The following is an 18,952-nucleotide window of genomic DNA, read 5'->3' as shown; positions in this document are numbered from 1 at the left end:
TATATATTTTAATTAATTTGTTTTTGTACCTGGCAGTAAGATGTGGGCCTTGTCAGCTGTTAACAATTTTTAAAATTAAATTCAAAACATTACATTAAAAGTTGAATGAAGAATAAAAATCAGTATGTTTACATTCATAAAATTCATTAATCAGATTGAAATTTATTCTGATTAAATAATACAAATGTATTATTTATGGACAAAAAAATGAATTAATCCAATCATGACGTGCATTTACATTCGCCAGGTTTAACTTAGAATAAAACCACTGACAAACAATTAATTGTAACATTTTCCACCAAACAACAGAGAAAGAAGCCACATCCATATATGCTGAACATAGAAACAAATGCAGTTCTTAGCATGTCACTTTGACAGAGGGTTCACAGAATAACATGATCAGAACAAGTGTTTATTCACTGGTTTCCAGCATATAGAGACATTTTTCTAGATGGTACTGTGGACGAAACCATTAAATGAACAATTTATTTAATCCTGAATCTCTTGCAGATTATTTTCCAAGGATGTAAGTTTCACGAGGATCAATTCTTTGAGGACTTCTATCAGGTGACTCACCTTTCTCTCATTTTGTTTTCCAAACTACCTGAAGAGAAGAACCAGACTCATTAAAGTTAACAGTGACATAAATAGACAATCTGTTTAATGCTGGAGGCAAAAATTGCAAGATAGTAAGCAGTAAAAATTGGCCATTTCTGAGCAAGTATATAAGCAGTTTTCTAATGCAAATATTTGAGAAAATTTAAAGACACCTGGCTTTTGATTGTTTGTAAACTGACTGTTGTGCTTTTATTTGTTACACACAAGGGGGAAAGTCCTTACAGGTGCACTTCTTGAACTAATTTACATTACATTATTTATAAAAACTTGATAAGTCCTATCTAACACACAGAGTTGTCTAAATTTAGATTTGTGTAACTTAGCTGATTTCAAAAAGTTCTTAGTAGTGTTTGATCATTTTAGACAATTTTTAGGTAGCAAGACGCTTTCAGTGTTGGGTAAATGAAAGCCTATCTGAAGAATTATCATTAGATATACAATATAAAAGCGAAACCTAACTGACTGTAATGTTAATATTATCTGTGTGAGGCTGATGAGTGAAAACTGCAAGACGTTCTTTTAGAAAATTGTTTAAATTCTGTAGTGGTCCTAAGGCGCCCCCTCTGGTTGTTTACTAGTAAAGCATCAGTTCAGGTGTGAGGGGTTTTTGTACAGCTCTGCTGCTGGTTTTTATCACTGTGTCTCTCTGGCACAGTAATACACAGCAGAGTCTTCAGGTTGTATATTCTGTCCATTTAGAGTCACTGTCTTACTGTTGGTGTCTACATCGATACTGAACTTGTCCGAGAGTGAATCTTTTAAGTGTAAATTTCCATGCTTATCATTCACCCCAATCCACTCCAGTCCTTTCCCTGCAGCCTGTCTGATAAAAGCTGTCCAGTATCTTAGGTCATAAGAGACCTGACATCTGATGGTCAGACGTTGACCTGGCTGCACAGTCAATGCGGCTGGTTGTGTCAGTTGTTCACACTTCACATCTAAAAAGATGAAATAGATGTATCAATTTAACAGAGCATATAGTCTAAATAATTTAAACCCGGCTGTTTAGTGAGACTCACAGGATGCAGCAGCCAGCAGCAGCAGCAGAGGTGCAGAGAACATGATGATGTTGAAGATGATCTGATGGGAGTTTCTGTTCTTATGCAGCTGACAGCATCAAATCAAGTCTATAAAACCTGAATTTGCTTGACTAAGCGGCCAATCAGAGCATCAAAATTTACGTCACATCACTTACTTTATCTATTGTCATGTCTGCTGGAGGTTATGAGTTTGCATAATGACAGTCCTGCCTCTTAGTATTTTTGACAACATATTGCAAGAGTTTTTATCTTTTTTCCAGTATCCAGAAACAATACTTCTGAATTAACAATGTCCGTGTTAAATTATTATTTTCCATCTGTTGAGTGCAATGTGTTTACATTCATTTGGGTAGAAAGTTAATATTACCATATGGTGGACGTATAATAGTTTACAGAATGAAGTGCAGATTCTGTGGATGTAAAACTAAGAACCATTATATTTTATTTTAATGCAACATAAATTTTGCAGGATTTTCCACCTGTTCTCTACATTTTCGCCATATTTACTGTGTATCTGAGCTGGTTCAATGTTTTTATAGTTCAATCTTGCAAATTATGCAGGTGTAAGTCTACAGAAGTAATGAAGAAGTTTTGGAGTTTAAAAAGCAAGAAGTTATAAAATAAAACTCTAATGATCTGCTAATTTTATGGGGTTTTTTAGTCATTTCAATAAATCACATTTCTCTGCTCACTACTGACTTACCAAATNAATAAAAAAGAGACCTGCTAATTTGCATCACATTCTTTAAAGAAAATGTGATTAGTCCTGTCAAACACACAGAGTTGTTTTGGTTTGTATAACATAAAAAAATAATATATGTAACCTATTTGACTCCAGAAACCTAACTGACTTCCAAATAGTGTTTTATTATGTTACATTATATTTAGGCAACAATATGCTTTCAGTATTAGATAATCAAAGCCTGCTTTAACAATTAGATCAATTAGATTCTATAGTGGTCCTAAGGCGCCCCCTCTGGTTGTTTACTAGTAAAGCATCAGATCAGGTCTGAGGGGTTTTTGTACAGCTCTTCTGCTGGTTTGTGTCACTGTGACCCGTCTGGCACAGTAATACACAGCAGAGTCTTCAGGCTGCATATTCTGTCCATTTAGAGTCACTGTGTTGCTGTTGGTGTTTACATCGATACTGAACTTGTTCTTCAGTGACTCTTTGTAGTTTTCATTTCCATAACTATCATTCTCCCCAATCCACTCCAGTCCTTTCCCTGCAGCCTGTCTGATAAAAGCTGTCCAGGAGCTCAGAGAATAAGAGACCTGACATCTGATGGTCAGACGTTGATCTGGCTGCACAGTCAATGCGGCTGGTTGTGTCAGCTGTTCACACTTCACATCTAAAAAGATAAAATAGATGTATCAATTTAACACAGAGCAAATAGTCTAAATAATTTAAACTCAGTTTTCCAGTGAGACTCACAGGATGCAGCAGCCAGCAGGAGTAGAGCTACAGAGAACATGTTGATGTTGACAGTGATCTGATTGAAGTTTCTCTTCTTCTGAGCTGAAAGCGTCAAATCAAGCTCTTAAACCAGAATGGCCCTTTTGCATAATGGCAGTCCCGCCTCTCAGTATTTTCAACCACATATCGCAAATTTTATCTTCTTGTTTTCAACCAGCATGCAGAAACAGTATTTCTGAATTTAAAGTGTTCATGTTAAGTTATTATTTTACATCTATTGAACTGGCTCTGATCACACGACTATAAGACAGATTTTATAAGACTCCACTTGATTTTTGGCTGTACAGCCACAATAAATGAAATACATTAAGGCAAAGCAAAAAAATTTAATTATAAAATATGTCCATGCATTATTCTGTTAAATAGTGTATTAGGAAACCTAATGTGTATCATTCTCTTCTGAATACATAATCTGCTGCTTGAAATAATCATGCTTTTTGAATGTGAGGGAACAAAATAATTGCACTGAAATACTCAAATTTCAGAAGCATGGATATTTTACCAAATCGGTAATTAGAGAAGACAATATGAAAATATTTCTAAATTCATGTATATTCATCCAAATTTTGCATAACTTTTTAATGTAATCTTTAATTGACACTTTAGCACATTAACAATTTGGATTGTTTCTCTTTGACTCAGTTTAAAATCATAAGTGGTGCATGGGCGCCTCCTACGGCTTTAATGATTAGTGCATACTTATGTTCAGACAGTGATGTTTTTGTACAGCTCTGCTGCTTGTTTGTGTGACTGTGGCCTTTCTGGCACAGTAATACACAGCAGAGTCTTCAGGCTGCATATTCTGTCCATTTAATGTCACTGTTTTACTGGAGCCATCTAAGCTGATGCTGAACCTGTTATTTAGTGAATCTTTGAACACTGTGATGTGTCCAATGCCAGATCCACCAATCCACTCCAGTCCTTTCCCAACGGACTGTCTGACCCAAACTGTCCAGTAGGTGCTGATAGAATAAGAGACCTGACAGCTGATGGTCAGACTTTGACCTGACTGCAGAGTCACAGAGGCTGGTTGTGTCAGCTGTTCACAGTTCACACCTGTGGAAAACAGATGAACATGTTAGAAATCAGAATCAGAAGAGAAAACAATGTACTGTTCTGATCACTGATTAATATGATTAGATATTGACTATATGTGTCTGATCATATTTTCAGTGGTTCTACATCCGTGAGACTTACAGGATCCAGCAGCAGCAGCAGAGCTACAGAGAACATGATGATGTTGAAGATGATCTGATGGGAGTTTCTCTTCTTCTACTCCTGACAGCATCAGATCACCTCCTTAAAACTGAATGTTCTCATTTGCATAACTAACAAAACAGCAGAATAGTCCATTATAATCTTTCAACCAGCATTAAGGATTTATAAATTAATCAGGTTTTAAAATAAATAAGTCATATACAATATACTGAGCATCTTATGTTTCATAGGGGTGAACATTAGCTTCTGTACTTTATTGTAATTAGTTCTTCTCTGGCATTTAATTTACAAAAATGTCCTTCCTCTAGATTTAATGTACTGTGTCAAAATACAGCTTTATGTTACTCATTTGAGAGCTGTTCATTACTGCAACAGTGTAAGTCTGCTTAAAAGTCAGACAGCTGCAGCTGATCAAGAATGCTACTGCTTGTGTTTTCACTTACACTAAGAAAATATAGCCCATTACCCTTAAAACAAGTATGTGATCCCAGTGCACTGGATTTTAACTGCAAACTCTCAGATCTAAACTAACCATTAAGTAAATAGGATTTAGATCAAACCCTTACTTTTCATAAATGTAATTACTGAAAAATTGAAATATTTTTGAAATATTTCAAAAATATTGAAATATTTTGTCACTTTAAAAAATATATATTGCTTTAGGTATTTTATATGTAGTTTCATCTGCATTTGTCTGTGTGTGTTGGTGTCTCTGATCCTCTTCTGCCCCCTTCAGGCTGTCATAAAAATGTATTTCATGTGGTTTTTGTACAGCCTCTGTGTTCACGTTAACCACTGTGGCTGTGCAGCACAGTAATACACAGCAGAGTCCTCTGGCCTCAGGTTGGATAATCTCAGATGAGTTATGCTGTTACTGTCTTCTCTGCTGATTTCAATCCGTCCTCTCACACTGCTGGTATATGTGTTTCTGCTTTGGGTGGAGTACCCGCTTCCTATCCATTCCAGGCCTTTTCCTGCAGGTTGTCTGATCCAGGCCATAACATAGTCAGTAAATGTGAAGCCAGATCCTCTGCAGGACAAATTCAGAGTCTCTCCAGGATTTTTCACCACTGAACTTGAAGGAATGGACTCCATCCTCTGACCTGTACAACCTGGTTATATGGAAATAGAGGAACCANGCCTTGTCAGCTGTTAACAATTTTTAAAATTAAATTCAAAACATTACATTAAAAGTTGAATGAAGAATAAAAATCAGTATGTTTACATTCATAAAATTCATTAATCAGATTGAAATTTATTCTGATTAAATAATACAAATGTATTATTTATGGACAAAAAAATGAATTAATCCAATCATGACGTGCATTTACATTCGCCAGGTTTAACTTAGAATAAAACCACTGACAAACAATTAATTGTAACATTTTCCACCAAACAACAGAGAAAGAAGCCACATCCATATATGCTGAACATAGAAACAAATGCAGTTCTTAGCATGTCACTTTGACAGAGGGTTCACAGAATAACATGATCAGAACAAGTGTTTATTCACTGGTTTCCAGCATATAGAGACATTTTTCTAGATGGTACTGTGGACGAAACCATTAAATGAACAATTTATTTAATCCTGAATCTCTTGCAGATTATTTTCCAAGGATGTAAGTTTCACGAGGATCAATTCTTTGAGGACTTCTATCAGGTGACTCACCTTTCTCTCATTTTGTTTTCCAAACTACCTGAAGAGAAGAACCAGACTCATTAAAGTTAACAGTGACATAAATAGACAATCTGTTTAATGCTGGAGGCAAAAATTGCAAGATAGTAAGCAGTAAAAATTGGCCATTTCTGAGCAAGTATATAAGCAGTTTTCTAATGCAAATATTTGAGAAAATTTAAAGACACCTGGCTTTTGATTGTTTGTAAACTGACTGTTGTGCTTTTATTTGTTACACACAAGGGGGAAAGTCCTTACAGGTGCACTTCTTGAACTAATTTACATTACATTATTTATAAAAACTTGATAAGTCCTATCTAACACACAGAGTTGTCTAAATTTAGATTTGTGTAACTTAGCTGATTTCAAAAAGTTCTTAGTAGTGTTTGATCATTTTAGACAATTTTTAGGTAGCAAGACGCTTTCAGTGTTGGGTAAATGAAAGCCTATCTGAAGAATTATCATTAGATATACAATATAAAAGCGAAACCTAACTGACTGTAATGTTAATATTATCTGTGTGAGGCTGATGAGTGAAAACTGCAAGACGTTCTTTTAGAAAATTGTTTAAATTCTGTAGTGGTCCTAAGGCGCCCCCTCTGGTTGTTTACTAGTAAAGCATCAGTTCAGGTGTGAGGGGTTTTTGTACAGCTCTGCTGCTGGTTTTTATCACTGTGTCTCTCTGGCACAGTAATACACAGCAGAGTCTTCAGGTTGTATATTCTGTCCATTTAGAGTCACTGTCTTACTGTTGGTGTCTACATCGATACTGAACTTGTCCGAGAGTGAATCTTTTAAGTGTAAATTTCCATGCTTATCATTCACCCCAATCCACTCCAGTCCTTTCCCTGCAGCCTGTCTGATAAAAGCTGTCCAGTATCTTAGGTCATAAGAGACCTGACATCTGATGGTCAGACGTTGACCTGGCTGCACAGTCAATGCGGCTGGTTGTGTCAGTTGTTCACACTTCACATCTAAAAAGATGAAATAGATGTATCAATTTAACAGAGCATATAGTCTAAATAATTTAAACCCGGCTGTTTAGTGAGACTCACAGGATGCAGCAGCCAGCAGCAGCAGCAGAGGTGCAGAGAACATGATGATGTTGAAGATGATCTGATGGGAGTTTCTGTTCTTATGCAGCTGACAGCATCAAATCAAGTCTATAAAACCTGAATTTGCTTGACTAAGCGGCCAATCAGAGCATCAAAATTTACGTCACATCACTTACTTTATCTATTGTCATGTCTGCTGGAGGTTATGAGTTTGCATAATAACAGTCCTGCCTCCTAGTATTTTTGACAACATATTGCAAGAGTTTTTATCTTTTTTCCAGTATCCAGAAACAATACTTCTGAATTAACAATGTCCGTGTTAAATTATTATTTTCCATCTGTTGAGTGCAATGTGTTTACATTCATTTGGGTAGAAAGTTAATATTACCATATGGTGGACGTATAATAGTTTACAGAATGAAGTGCAGATTCTGTGGATGTAAAACTAAGAACCATTATATTTTATTTTAATGCAACATAAATTTTGCAGGATTTTCCACCTGTTCTCTACATTTTCGCCATATTTACTGTGTATCTGAGCTGGTTCAATGTTTTTATAGTTCAATCTTGCAAATTATGCAGGTGTAAGTCTACAGAAGTAATGAAGAAGTTTTGGAGTTTAAAAAGCAAGAAGTTATAAAATAAAACTCTAATGATCTGCTAATTTTATGGGGTTTTTTAGTCATTTCAATAAATCACATTTCTCTGCTCACTACTNACAAGAAGGAGGACAGTGAGTGTGTTCATCATCTTGAGGCTGCAGACACAAATGACAAACCAGTCAGCAGGACTGAAATATAGAGCAGAGATCAGTGATTTGCATTACGGTAATATAGAGAAGGAGGGACTTATGGTCCTTTTCCTTGACTCAGCTCTACTAAGTTATAAGGGATTTTCACCAGTGAGCAGGTAAAAATCTTATTAGATCCCACTTAACTGGAATTCCAAGCGGGCTTAAAGAAATTTCAGAAAACTGTTGGTCACTGAGTGGTTAGGGGGACGAGTCACTGTTTGCTTCCCACAATCTCCTGTACTTCTCTGGCGTTTTGTTTTGCCCCCCCTCTTCTTTTTTGAGTAAGACAAACAGCCACTGACTGACCAGAATGTTCAACATAGTTTATATTTCTATATTATTTGTTGCATTTGTGTCATGTTACAGATCACAGACCACATGATTTGTTTACACAACACCTGTTTGTGAACAGCTGTTTTAACTATTTAATATGTTTACTTGATTCTGTGTCATAATACCTTTATTTTGCTGTGTTGCACTAAATCACATCAAAACTCATCAAACTGTTCCTTTGCTCTAAATTTATAGAATTGAACTGCACTGGAACAGAGGAGAAAATTACATTGGATCAGGTTTTTTTTCTTTCATCTGTGTATGAGTGTCTCCTTTCTGGCTCTTAACCATTAGTACTTCTGCTCAAGCTCCAAGAGGTTTTCTTACAGCTTTTTCTGTCATTGAGACTAGCAGGATCCTGCAGCCAGAACCAGAGGCAGTGGAACAGAAAACATGTTGAGTTGAAAGTCATCTGATTGGAGATTATTTTTATCTGTAGCTGCCACCATCAGATCAACTGCTTAAATCTGAATAACTTCATTTTCACAAATAAATCAATGTCTCAGTTTGAAGTGATGGTTTGTGTCACATTCTGTCAGATCTAAGCTAACCAAGTACTTTATATATCAAACTCTCACTTTGCATAAATCTATTTATTGAACAAGTGGAAGATATTTTTCCTGCAAGAGAATACAGCAGTTTTGAAATATTTTGTGATTTTCAATGTAATGATGTTTAAAAGTAATTATTTTAGGTAATAGTTTCATCTGAAGTTGTCTTGTGTGTGTTGGTGTCACTGATCCTCTTCCGCCCCCTTCAGGCTGTCATAAAAATGTATTTCATGTAGTTTTTGTACAGCCTCTGTGTTCACGTTAACCACTGTGGCTGTGCAGCACAGTAATACACAGCAGAGTCCTCTGGCTTCAAGTTGGATAATCTCAAATGTGTCATGCTGTTACTGTCTTCTCTGCTGATTTCAATTCGTCCTCTCACACTGCTGGCATAGATGTTGCTGCTTTGCCTGGAGTATCCTAATCCCAGCCATTCCAGTCCTTTTCCTGCAGGTTGTCTGATCCAGGCCATAGCATAGCTGGTAAATGTGAAGCCAGATCCTCTGCAGGACAAACTCAGAGTCTCTCCAGGATTTTTCACCACTGAACTTGAAGGAATGGACTCCATCCTCTGACCTGTACAACCTGGTTATATGGAAATAGAGGAACCANGGTGTAAGTCTACAGAAGTAATGAAGACATTTTGGAGTTTAAAAAGCAAGAAGTTATAAAATAAAACTCTAATGATCTGCTAATTTTATGGGGTTTTTTAGTCATTTCAATAAATCACATTTCTCTGCTCACTACTAACTTACTAAATAAACGTTAACCAAATCTACAAGTTATGAGGTTTTTCTAATAATGTGTAGGTGCTGAATGAGACCCTAGAAATGGTTTTATCTGGAGTCCCATTCCAGTTAAGTGGGTTCATGACATACTTAAGTGGGGTGACTATGATTAAATTGTATTATGATGAAACAAGTGTGTGATCCCTGCACACTTGATTTTCATTGCATGTTTTCAACCAACATATTCAAAACAAGTTTTTTAATCAAATTCTCAGTTTGTGTGATTATGATTACTGTAAGGTTGGAAAGTGTTTCATCCTGTGAGAAAAAAACTCCATGCCTTCTGGTATAAAAGGTAAAACCACAAGGTATTAGAAGTATAGTATCATCTGCAGTTGTCTCTCTGTTGGCATCACTGATCCTCTTCTGCCCCCTTCAGGCTGTTATAAAAATGTATTTCATGTAGTTTTTGTACAGCCTCTGTGTTCACTTTAACCACTGTGGCTGTGCAGCACAGTAATACACAGCAGAGTCCTCTGGCTTCAAGTTGGATAATGTCAGATGCACCATGCTGTTACTGCTGTCCTTTCTGATTTCAATACGTCCGCTAAGACTACTGGCATAGTCGTTATTGCTGGGATTGTTGAACCCTCTTCCTATCCATTCCAGTCCTTTTCCTGCAGGTTGTCTGATCCAGTGCATGACATGTGAAGTGAATGTGAAGCCAGATCCTCTGCAGGACAAACTCAGAGTCTCTCCAGGNACAAGAAGGAGGACAGTGAGTGTGTTCATCATCTTGAGGCTGCAGACACAAATGACAAACCAGTCAGCAGGACTGAAATATAGAGCAGAGATCAGAGATTTGCATTAGTATAAAGAAGGAGGGGCTTTAGGTCCTTTTCTACCTCTTCTTGACTCAGCTCTATTCAGTTATAAGGGATTTTAATCAGTAACAGCAGGTAGTAGTGAGTTTTTTAGATTCCACTTCACTGGGCTTTAAAGAGACAGTGGCCTAATTTCAAGGTGTCAAATTGCAAAGTCAAATGTCTTTTAAATCATGTGTGATATACAGAGTATTTATAACAACTGAAGGAAACAGTTGCTGGTGTACTATGTGTCTAGAGAGTAAATAATGCTAGCTATTTAAGTATTTTAAACTTAATTTCAAACATGTATTTGCACATTATATCATAAAATTGATTTAAATTTCTGTACATGTTTATTTTGTTTCCTAATTATTGTGTTTCCAAATATTAGTATGGTCCTATTAGCTTACTTTAAATGAAAACAATCATGAAAAATGGTTTTGAGTGCTTCCTCTGGTGACTGTATGCAAATGGGTGTTCAGGCAATGAGGTTTTTTGATCAGATTTTAAACCTTCAGTGGTCTATGAGCTCCCCCTCTGGTGTGTTTTTCAAGTTCAGGCTGTGAGAGGTTTTTGTACGGCTCTGCTGCTTATATGTGTTACTGTGAGTCTCTGGCACAGTAATACGCAGCAGAGTCTCCAGGCTGCATATTCTGTCCATCCAGAGTCACTGTTTTACTGTTGGTGTCTGCATCAATACTGAATTGGTTCCGCAGGGAATCTTTGTAGTATGAACTCCCACCACCATGTTTTATCACAATCCACTCCAGTCCTTTCCCAGCAGGTTGTCTGATAAAAGCTGTCCAGTAGCTCAGATCATAAGAGACCTGACATCTGATGGTCAGACGTTGACCTGGTTGCACAGTCACAGAGGCTGGCTGTGTCAGCTGCTCACATTTTACACCTGTCGAGGAAAACATTGAATTCAAAATTACTGCAAAAATATTTCATAATTCAGTTACTTAAAAGCTAAACTGTTTAAATTCAGTCTGATTATACTGTAAATGTTTATTTCTCAGATAGACTCAGGATGCAGCAGCCAGCAGCAGCAGAGCTGCAGAGAACATGTTGGTGATGATCTAATGGGAGTTTCTTTTCTTCTGCAGCCGACAGGATCAGCTAATGTATATGACACAGGACCATTTAATTTGCATAGTAATGTTCAAACCAATCAGTGTGTCTGCTACGTCTTGAGAGGAACTTTATCCAGATTGTACCAGGATACAGTGTGTCTGAAATAATAATGCTGGTTTTCTTCTATGAGAAGTCAAGTTAAATATTTTAACGGTTGATTGTGAACCCTGATTATTGTTCACAGTGGTTCTGTTTTTCACTCTGTGAATTACAGTCTGGTTTTGTCAGCTGTTCATACTTCACACCTGCAGAGGACAATATTAAATTTAGGTTTACTATTCAGACAGTTATCACTTTGTTTTGTTTGATTCTGTTGTAAATGTCTGACTAAGGGAGGCTGACAGGATCCAGCACCAGCTCAGCTACAGAGAACATGTTGAAGTTTAGCTTAAAAAAGTCTCTTTTCTTCTGCAGTTGATAGCATGACGTCTTTAAAAGGGTCGATTTGTATAATGCAACAAAAATCTGTTTGTTAGCTATATCTAAAAGAAAAATATTAATAGATTTACATCAGCTTNCAGCACAGAGAGAGAACAAGAAGGAGGACAGTGAGTGTGTTCATCATCTTGAGGCTGCAGACACAAATGACAAACCAGTCAGCAGGACTGAAATACACAGCAGAGATGAGTGATTTGCATTAATATAGAGAAGGAGGGACTTATGGTCCTTTTCTACCTCTGCTTGAATCTGCTCTACTCAGTTGCTGGGATTTTAACCAGTAACAACATGTTACAGGCAGGTAGTAGGATTTTTATTTATTTATTTATTTATTTATTTATTTATTTATTTATCTTACTTCACTGAGTTTCCAAGTGGGCCAATTTGGGCTTAAAACAATGTCAGAAAACTGTTGGTCACTGATTGGTTAGGGGGACGAGTCACTGGTTGCTTCCCACTATCTCCTGTACTTCTGTAGTGTTTTGTTTCGCTGCCCAAAGCCTTTTCTACTGCTCTTCTTTTTTGAGTCAGAGAAAAAGCCACTGACTTTAAAGAGACAGTGGCCCAATTCCGAGGTGTCAAATTGCAAAGTCAAATGTCTTTTAAATCGTGTGATATACAGAGTATTTTTATAACTGAAGGTAACATAGTTGCTTATGCACTATGTGTCTAGAGAGTAAATAATGCTACCTCCTTAAGTATTTTAAACTTAATTTCACACAAGTATTTGGGTGATTCTTTTTTTGCGGCAACATTTCGGCTTCAGGACATTTGAAAAAAAAGTATTAATGTTTTATGTTTTAAATATGGTGTTACAACACTGACATGTTTAACAATAAGAAATTAATAATGGGCAAGCTCAGGATTGGATAAATTAATAATTACAGGTGTTTTCTTTTCACCATTGTCTCTGAATGTGTTCGACCCTGTTATGAACATTTACATATAGTTAAACATGTAAATTTTTAACTACATGTTAAAAATAGTTAAACATGTAAATTTAGAAAAATAATGACTTTTTCTTAAAAAAAGAGTGTGTCCCTTTTACTATATAATATGTTTTATTTTTGAAATTGTAACACATCATGTAGTTACGAATCATTTATGTCTGTATTAAGAAAAAAATGTTGTTTTTTTACTTATTATTACTGACAGCATTGAAAATATTGATAATTTAAAAAAAATATATCAATATGTGCATTTATTGGTCTTCAATTCCCAACATGGCACAGAAAAATTCACAGTATTTAATGTTTCTGTAACAATATTTAATAAAAACATGTGTGGAATAGAACATAACATGGTGGATTGTCCCATAACAGGGTGGAAAGTTAGTACTGGGACATGTATAATATGAAGAAAATATCAAATAAGAAAAATAGTTTCAACAGATTCAATTGCACATTAAAATTATGTTTAGTCCAGTCAATCAACTTATTGAAGAAAAACATAAAAAGTATATATATTTTATAGTTTAAACTTTATGAGGAAGTATATTACATTGCTCTGGAGAGGCAAGGAAATTGAGCATGTTGGTCACAAAAAAGGTGTGTAAAGAACAAAATAATATTTAAAAGGCATTTCATTTATATTTGAATAATGGCAAACATATAAATATATAATTAAAATACTTTGTTGTAAATATTTGGCACATTTTACAAAAAATAATTGTAAGCAAAACATGGGGACATGGAATGTTGCCGCAAAAAAAGAATCACCCATTTACAGCAAATTATATCATACAATTGATTTATATTTCTGTACATGTTTATTTTGTTTCCTAATTATTGTGTTTTCAAATATTAGTAGGGTCCTATTAGCTTATTTTAAATGTAAACAATCATGAAAAATGGTTTTGAGCGCTTCCTCTGGTGACTGTAAGCAACAGGTGTTCAGGCAATGAGGTTTTCTGATCACATTTCAAACCTTCAGTGGTCTATGAGCTCCCCCTCTGGGGTGTTTTTCAAGTTCAGGCTGTGTGAGGTTTTTGTACGGCTCTGCTGCTTGTTTGTGTCACTGTGAGTCTCTGGCACAGTAATACACAGCAGAGTCTCCAGGCTGCATATTCTGTCCATTTAGAGTCACTGTGTTACTGGAAGTGTCTAAGTCGATACTGAATTTGTTCCGAAGTGAATCTTTGAAGTACACATTTCCAACACTATCTTTCATCCCGATCCACTCCAGTCCTTTCCCAGCAGGCTGTCTGATCCAAGCTGTGTAGCTGTACAGATCATATGAGACCTGACAGCTGATGGTCAGACGTTGACCTGGCTGCACAGTCGCAGAGGCTGGTTGATTCAACTGTTCACACTTCACACCTGGGAATGAAAAAAAGTAAACATTAAACTGACATTAAGAATACATATACTGGAATCATACAGTTTTTCTCATTGAGACTCACAGGCTCCAGCAGCCAGCAGCAGCAGCAAAGCGACAGGGAGCATGTTGATGCTGAGTTTGATGGGAGTTTCTCTTGTGCTGTGGGTACAAGCATCAAATCGGTTCCTTTAACCTGAGCATTAAATTTGCATAATGACACAGAGTCAGTGTGGGATGTTAGGTACATAATGTATTTGCCTGTTCTTTCAGCCTGTGTTAATGTATGACTCTAATCGATAAGTATTGATTTTAAATAAATTTTGTCTTTGTATCATCTTGCTGTATGCTGAATTATCAGCAAAGATCGACTCTGTAAAGATGGTCATGACCTTTCAGAGCTCATGTCCTACCATATAAAACTTGATTTATTTTCCATTCATACAAGTTTCAACATGTAGTCTTAACACTGAACAATATTTAAAATGTATTAAAGTCAATGAAGGAGCTGTAGCGTATTTATTTGTGGAAAACAAATAAAGCATTTGACTGTGTCTGGTGTCTTTTTCAATGAACAATGTGTTGTTTTACTTCATTCTACTGAATTTCTGTTCAGTAACCTTTCTTGAATTTCTGACCTTTCTTGAATTTATCTTATTATTTGCTTGTCAGTTTTACTTTAGTTAAACTGTAAATTATCTCAGCCTTTAAACACATCTTTTTTTCTACCCAACAAAAACAATATTCCTACTTTATGTTACTTCAGATTGAATATACTATGCAACAGTAATCTAAAACATTTGTAATTAATGTTACATTGGTGTTGTTTGGTGGCAGGATGACTAATAGTATTTAAGCAAAGACTCACAGTTCAATAGTAAATTGATGAAAGATGAAGTAATACCAAAATTTAAGTTTTACCTAAAATTTTATCAAATATTCACACTGAAGTGAAAAAAATTCAAGACGTATATGAAAAAGTCATAGTTTATTTGTGGTCTTAAAGCGCCTCCTCTGGTCATTCATTAATAATACAGCTGTTTAGGCTCTGAGGCGTTGAAAAATGAGTCTAATCTACAGAATCATGTCCGTTCAATAAATTATAATATCATTGAAAAGCTCATTTATTTCAGTAACTCCATCACCAAGTGAAACACAATATATGGACTAATTAGAACTGAGGAATTTATCTGCTAAACCACATGTTGACGGATTCCTGAAAACCAGAAATAGAAACGTACAACAGAAATAATTTATTTCAATTAGTACGAACTATATGTGGTTGTTGTTCTGAGCAGGATTCAAATTGTTTATGAAATCCTCCTCTGTGTTTTTCATGTCTGAAGAGTTTTTGTGCAGCTCTGCTGCTTGTTTGTGTCACAGTGTATCATAGTCATTCCATCTGGCACAGTAATACACAGCAGAGTCTCCAGGCTGCATATTCTGTCCATTCAGAGTTGCTGTTTTACTGGAAGAGTGTAAGACAATACTGAACTTGTTCTTCAGTGACTCTTGGTAGAACGTGTGATAAACACTTTTCACCCCAATCCACTCCAGTCCTTTCCCAGCAGGCTGCCTGATCCAAGCTGCATAGTAGCTGTGGAAAGAATAAGAGACCTGGCATGTGATGGTCAGAGTTTGGCCTGACTGCACAGTCAAAGAGGCCGGCTGTGTCAGCTGTTCACACTTCACCCCTGTGGATAAAAGAATACATTCATTCAACTGACAATGCAAATAAACTCACTGTGCCCATACAGTGTTTTCATCAGTGAGACTCACAGGATGCAGCAGCCAGCAGCAGCAGCAGCAGAGCTACAGAGGACATGTTGGTGTTGATGGTGATGGGAGTTTCTCTTCTCCTGCAGCTCATAGTATCAGATCAAGTCTTTAAAGCAGAAAGTTAATTTGCATAATTAACCACAAGCCTGTCTGTGTTTCTGCATGTTATGAAGGTATTAAATGTTTGATTGTAAAACAATTAAATATTTTGTTTTTTGGACTTTCGTATATGGTGTCCAGGGTGTACCATGCCTCTCACCCGTTGACCACTAGAAATAGGGACCAGCCTCCCTTGAAACCCAGCAAGGAAAAGAGAGATAATGGATTTAAGGATGGACTGTTGTATTGAATGTGTAGGTCCTAAAGAGTTTTCATTTTTCTCTCCTTCTCATATGACAAATGAAAGAATTGTAATAAATCTTCCATTTGTCAGTAATTTCAAATGGCTTTATTGTTTAATTTATTTTTATTTATTTGTTTAATTATATTTCCCATTTGTAGCTTTGTGTTGACATTTGTTCTTGCATTATAAGGAGCTGTAATCAAACTCCTGTGTCCTCCAACATTTGTTTTCTTACTATGCACCTTTGTTCTATATTTCAAAACTTTGCAATACTTCTTGAACTGTGATATATTAAACCTTTTAATCTTAAGCATTCATTTTAACCATTTTATGAGGATGTCTTTCCTGTCCACCAAATGGTAATCAGGGAGCAAAATCTTTTACAATTGTATGTATTCTTATTTAATTTATTTATTTGTTGTTTTTCATACATGAGTTAAACTAAAGCTTTTTATTTTAGTTTGTTGTGTGTTGAATTACGTGAGTCTCAAGGGTCAGATATTTGAAGAGGGTCATAAACCTTTTATTGATTGTCTTCTTAGTTGACTGGTGTTTTGCTTGTTTGATTTTTTTTGTTTGTCTTATTTTTCTTTTTTTTTCAACTTCTGATTTGGTATGACATCATGTTTTGGTTCTTGTCTTATGTATGTGGAACAAAGAGGCTATCTTATATTGAAATCAAATTCACTAGATGTATTTAAATCTAATGTAATAGTGAAAAATATGTAAACCATTCAACAATCTAATTTCAGTGTTAGTTAAAATCAGCATGCAGTTTTTATAATTACATTACATGTAATACAATAAATAAATAGATTTGTCATAAAGTAACGTGAAGGGCCTGTAGCATTACTAGAAAAAAAGACCACGTTGAAAAATCAATTTATTAAACGTCAAATAATTGCAGAATATAACTGTAAGCTACTTATTTTAAACATTTAGCTGTGTAAAACGTTTATAATAAATGCAAAAATGTAACCCATTTCCTGTTAAATATATTAATTTAATTGTCCAAAAGTGCCTCCTCTGGTTAATAGTTATAGAGCAGGTGTTCAGGTCATGAGGAGTTTTTGTACAGCTCTGCTGCTTGTTTGTGTCACTGTGACTCTCTGGCACAGTAATACACAGCAGAATCATCTGGCTGCATATTCTGTCCATTCAGAGTCACTGTTTTACTGGAGCCATCCAAACTGATGCTGAACTTGTTCTTCAGTGAATCTTTGTAGTATTTGCTCCATCCAATGCGTTCCATCCCAATCCACTCCAGTCCTTTCCCAGCAGGCTGTCTGATCCAAGCTGTATAGTAGCTGCTTACAGAATAAGAGACCTGACAGCTGATGGTCAGACGTTGACCTGGCTGCACAGTTTGAGAAGCTGGCTGGGTCAGCTTCTGACACTTCACACGTGTAAAAGGAAACCATTTAAAATTGCTACCAGGAAGGAATCATTGTGGTGTGATTATTGTATCACTCTTTGTAAGACTCACAAGATGCAGCAGCCAGCAGCAGCAGCAGCAGAGCTACAGAGGACATGTTGAAGATGATCTGATGGGAGTTTCTCTTCTGCAGCATCAGATGAAGCCTTTAAACCAGGACACTTCATTTACATAAACATCCGGCCAGAACATTTAGAGATCATCATAATATCTGTTCAGTTTTTCAAGCAGTAAGATGCATTCTTTTGCAAAGTTAACACTCTTCGTTATAAAAACAACATACTGTGTTTGCTGTTTATTTTCACAGCTACAGGCATTGTATTATGCCAACATTGGAATTCTTTACCTATGTTGGTAAAACAGGCCCCCTCTTTAGCAATTTTTAAATCTGCTCTTAAGACTTACCTTTTTCGGTTGGCCTTTGATTCAGTTTGAGATGCTGCTTTTCTGTATTTATCTGGGTATGTTTATGTATTATATAGAGTGTTTTAAGTCACTGCATTGTGATTATGATGTGTTTTAATTTTGATTTTTATTTGTTTAATCTTGTGATTGTACAGCACTTTGGTCAGTGGTACTGTTTTAAAGTGCTATATAAATAAACTTGCCTTGCCTTGCCTTGCCTTGCCTTGCCTATTACATCATAAAACCTTTTGTGAACCATTTTAAACTCTTTAGTTCCTGTGTGACTTTTTCAGTCTAAACTATTGATATATTTTATTACTAATGTGTTTCTAATATTGATATTTCTATTTTATAGAAACACTGAAAATTAGTTAATCTTTTGTCTGTTTTGTTACAATCACTTTTAATATATGTACATTTCATCCTGAAAATATTCTTCACTCTTTGTTTTCTACCCATTTTGTGACATTAGGGACTTATTCTATAACTAGTCTGAGTAAAGTTTTAAAAAAATAAACTAGATAATGTAGAGTAAAGCACTTTCAGTGGTAAAAGTGACAGAAAACTGATTAATAAAGTCAATCTGTTCCCATTTTGCTAAATCAATTTGTGGTCTTAAAGTGCCTCTTCTGGTCATTTATGAGTACTGCATGTCTCCAAACTGAGTGTTTCTTCCTTTCTTGTGGTACAGCTCTGCTGCTTGCTCCCATTACTCTGGTTCTCTGGTTCACTATAACACAGCTGTGTT

General features: G+C 35.8%; 3 gene segments (V, D, J or C); all 3 read right to left on the bottom strand.

The window, feature by feature from the left end:
• Positions 1–13,939: 13,939 nt before the first annotated feature.
• On the bottom strand, positions 13,940–14,459 carry LOC103145482 (Ig heavy chain V region 5A-like). The segment is given in 2 exon segments: positions 13,940–14,244; positions 14,328–14,459. Coding segments are annotated over 2 exon segments (348 nt in total).
• A 1,160-nt stretch (positions 14,460–15,619) lies between these two features.
• LOC103145481 (Ig heavy chain V region 3-like) lies at positions 15,620–16,097 on the bottom strand. The segment is given in 2 exon segments: positions 15,620–15,936; positions 16,022–16,097. Coding segments are annotated over 2 exon segments (363 nt in total).
• Positions 16,098–17,460: 1,363 nt separating this feature from the next.
• The window catches only part of LOC107837423 (Ig heavy chain V region 5A-like), a 4,445-nt gene continuing 2,953 nt past the window's right edge, over positions 17,461–18,952 (bottom strand). Inside the window, 1 exon segment of the V gene segment in view lies at positions 17,461–17,794. Coding sequence covers positions 17,461–17,794 — 334 coding nt within the window.

The sequence above is a fragment of the Poecilia formosa genome, unplaced genomic scaffold (assembly GCF_000485575.1).
Source record: "Poecilia formosa unplaced genomic scaffold, Poecilia_formosa-5.1.2 Scaffold142, whole genome shotgun sequence".
Lineage (NCBI taxonomy): Eukaryota > Metazoa > Chordata > Actinopteri > Cyprinodontiformes > Poeciliidae > Poecilia > Poecilia formosa.
Note: the sequence above shows the minus strand (reverse complement) of the source record. Positions and strands in the feature narration are given on the sequence as shown.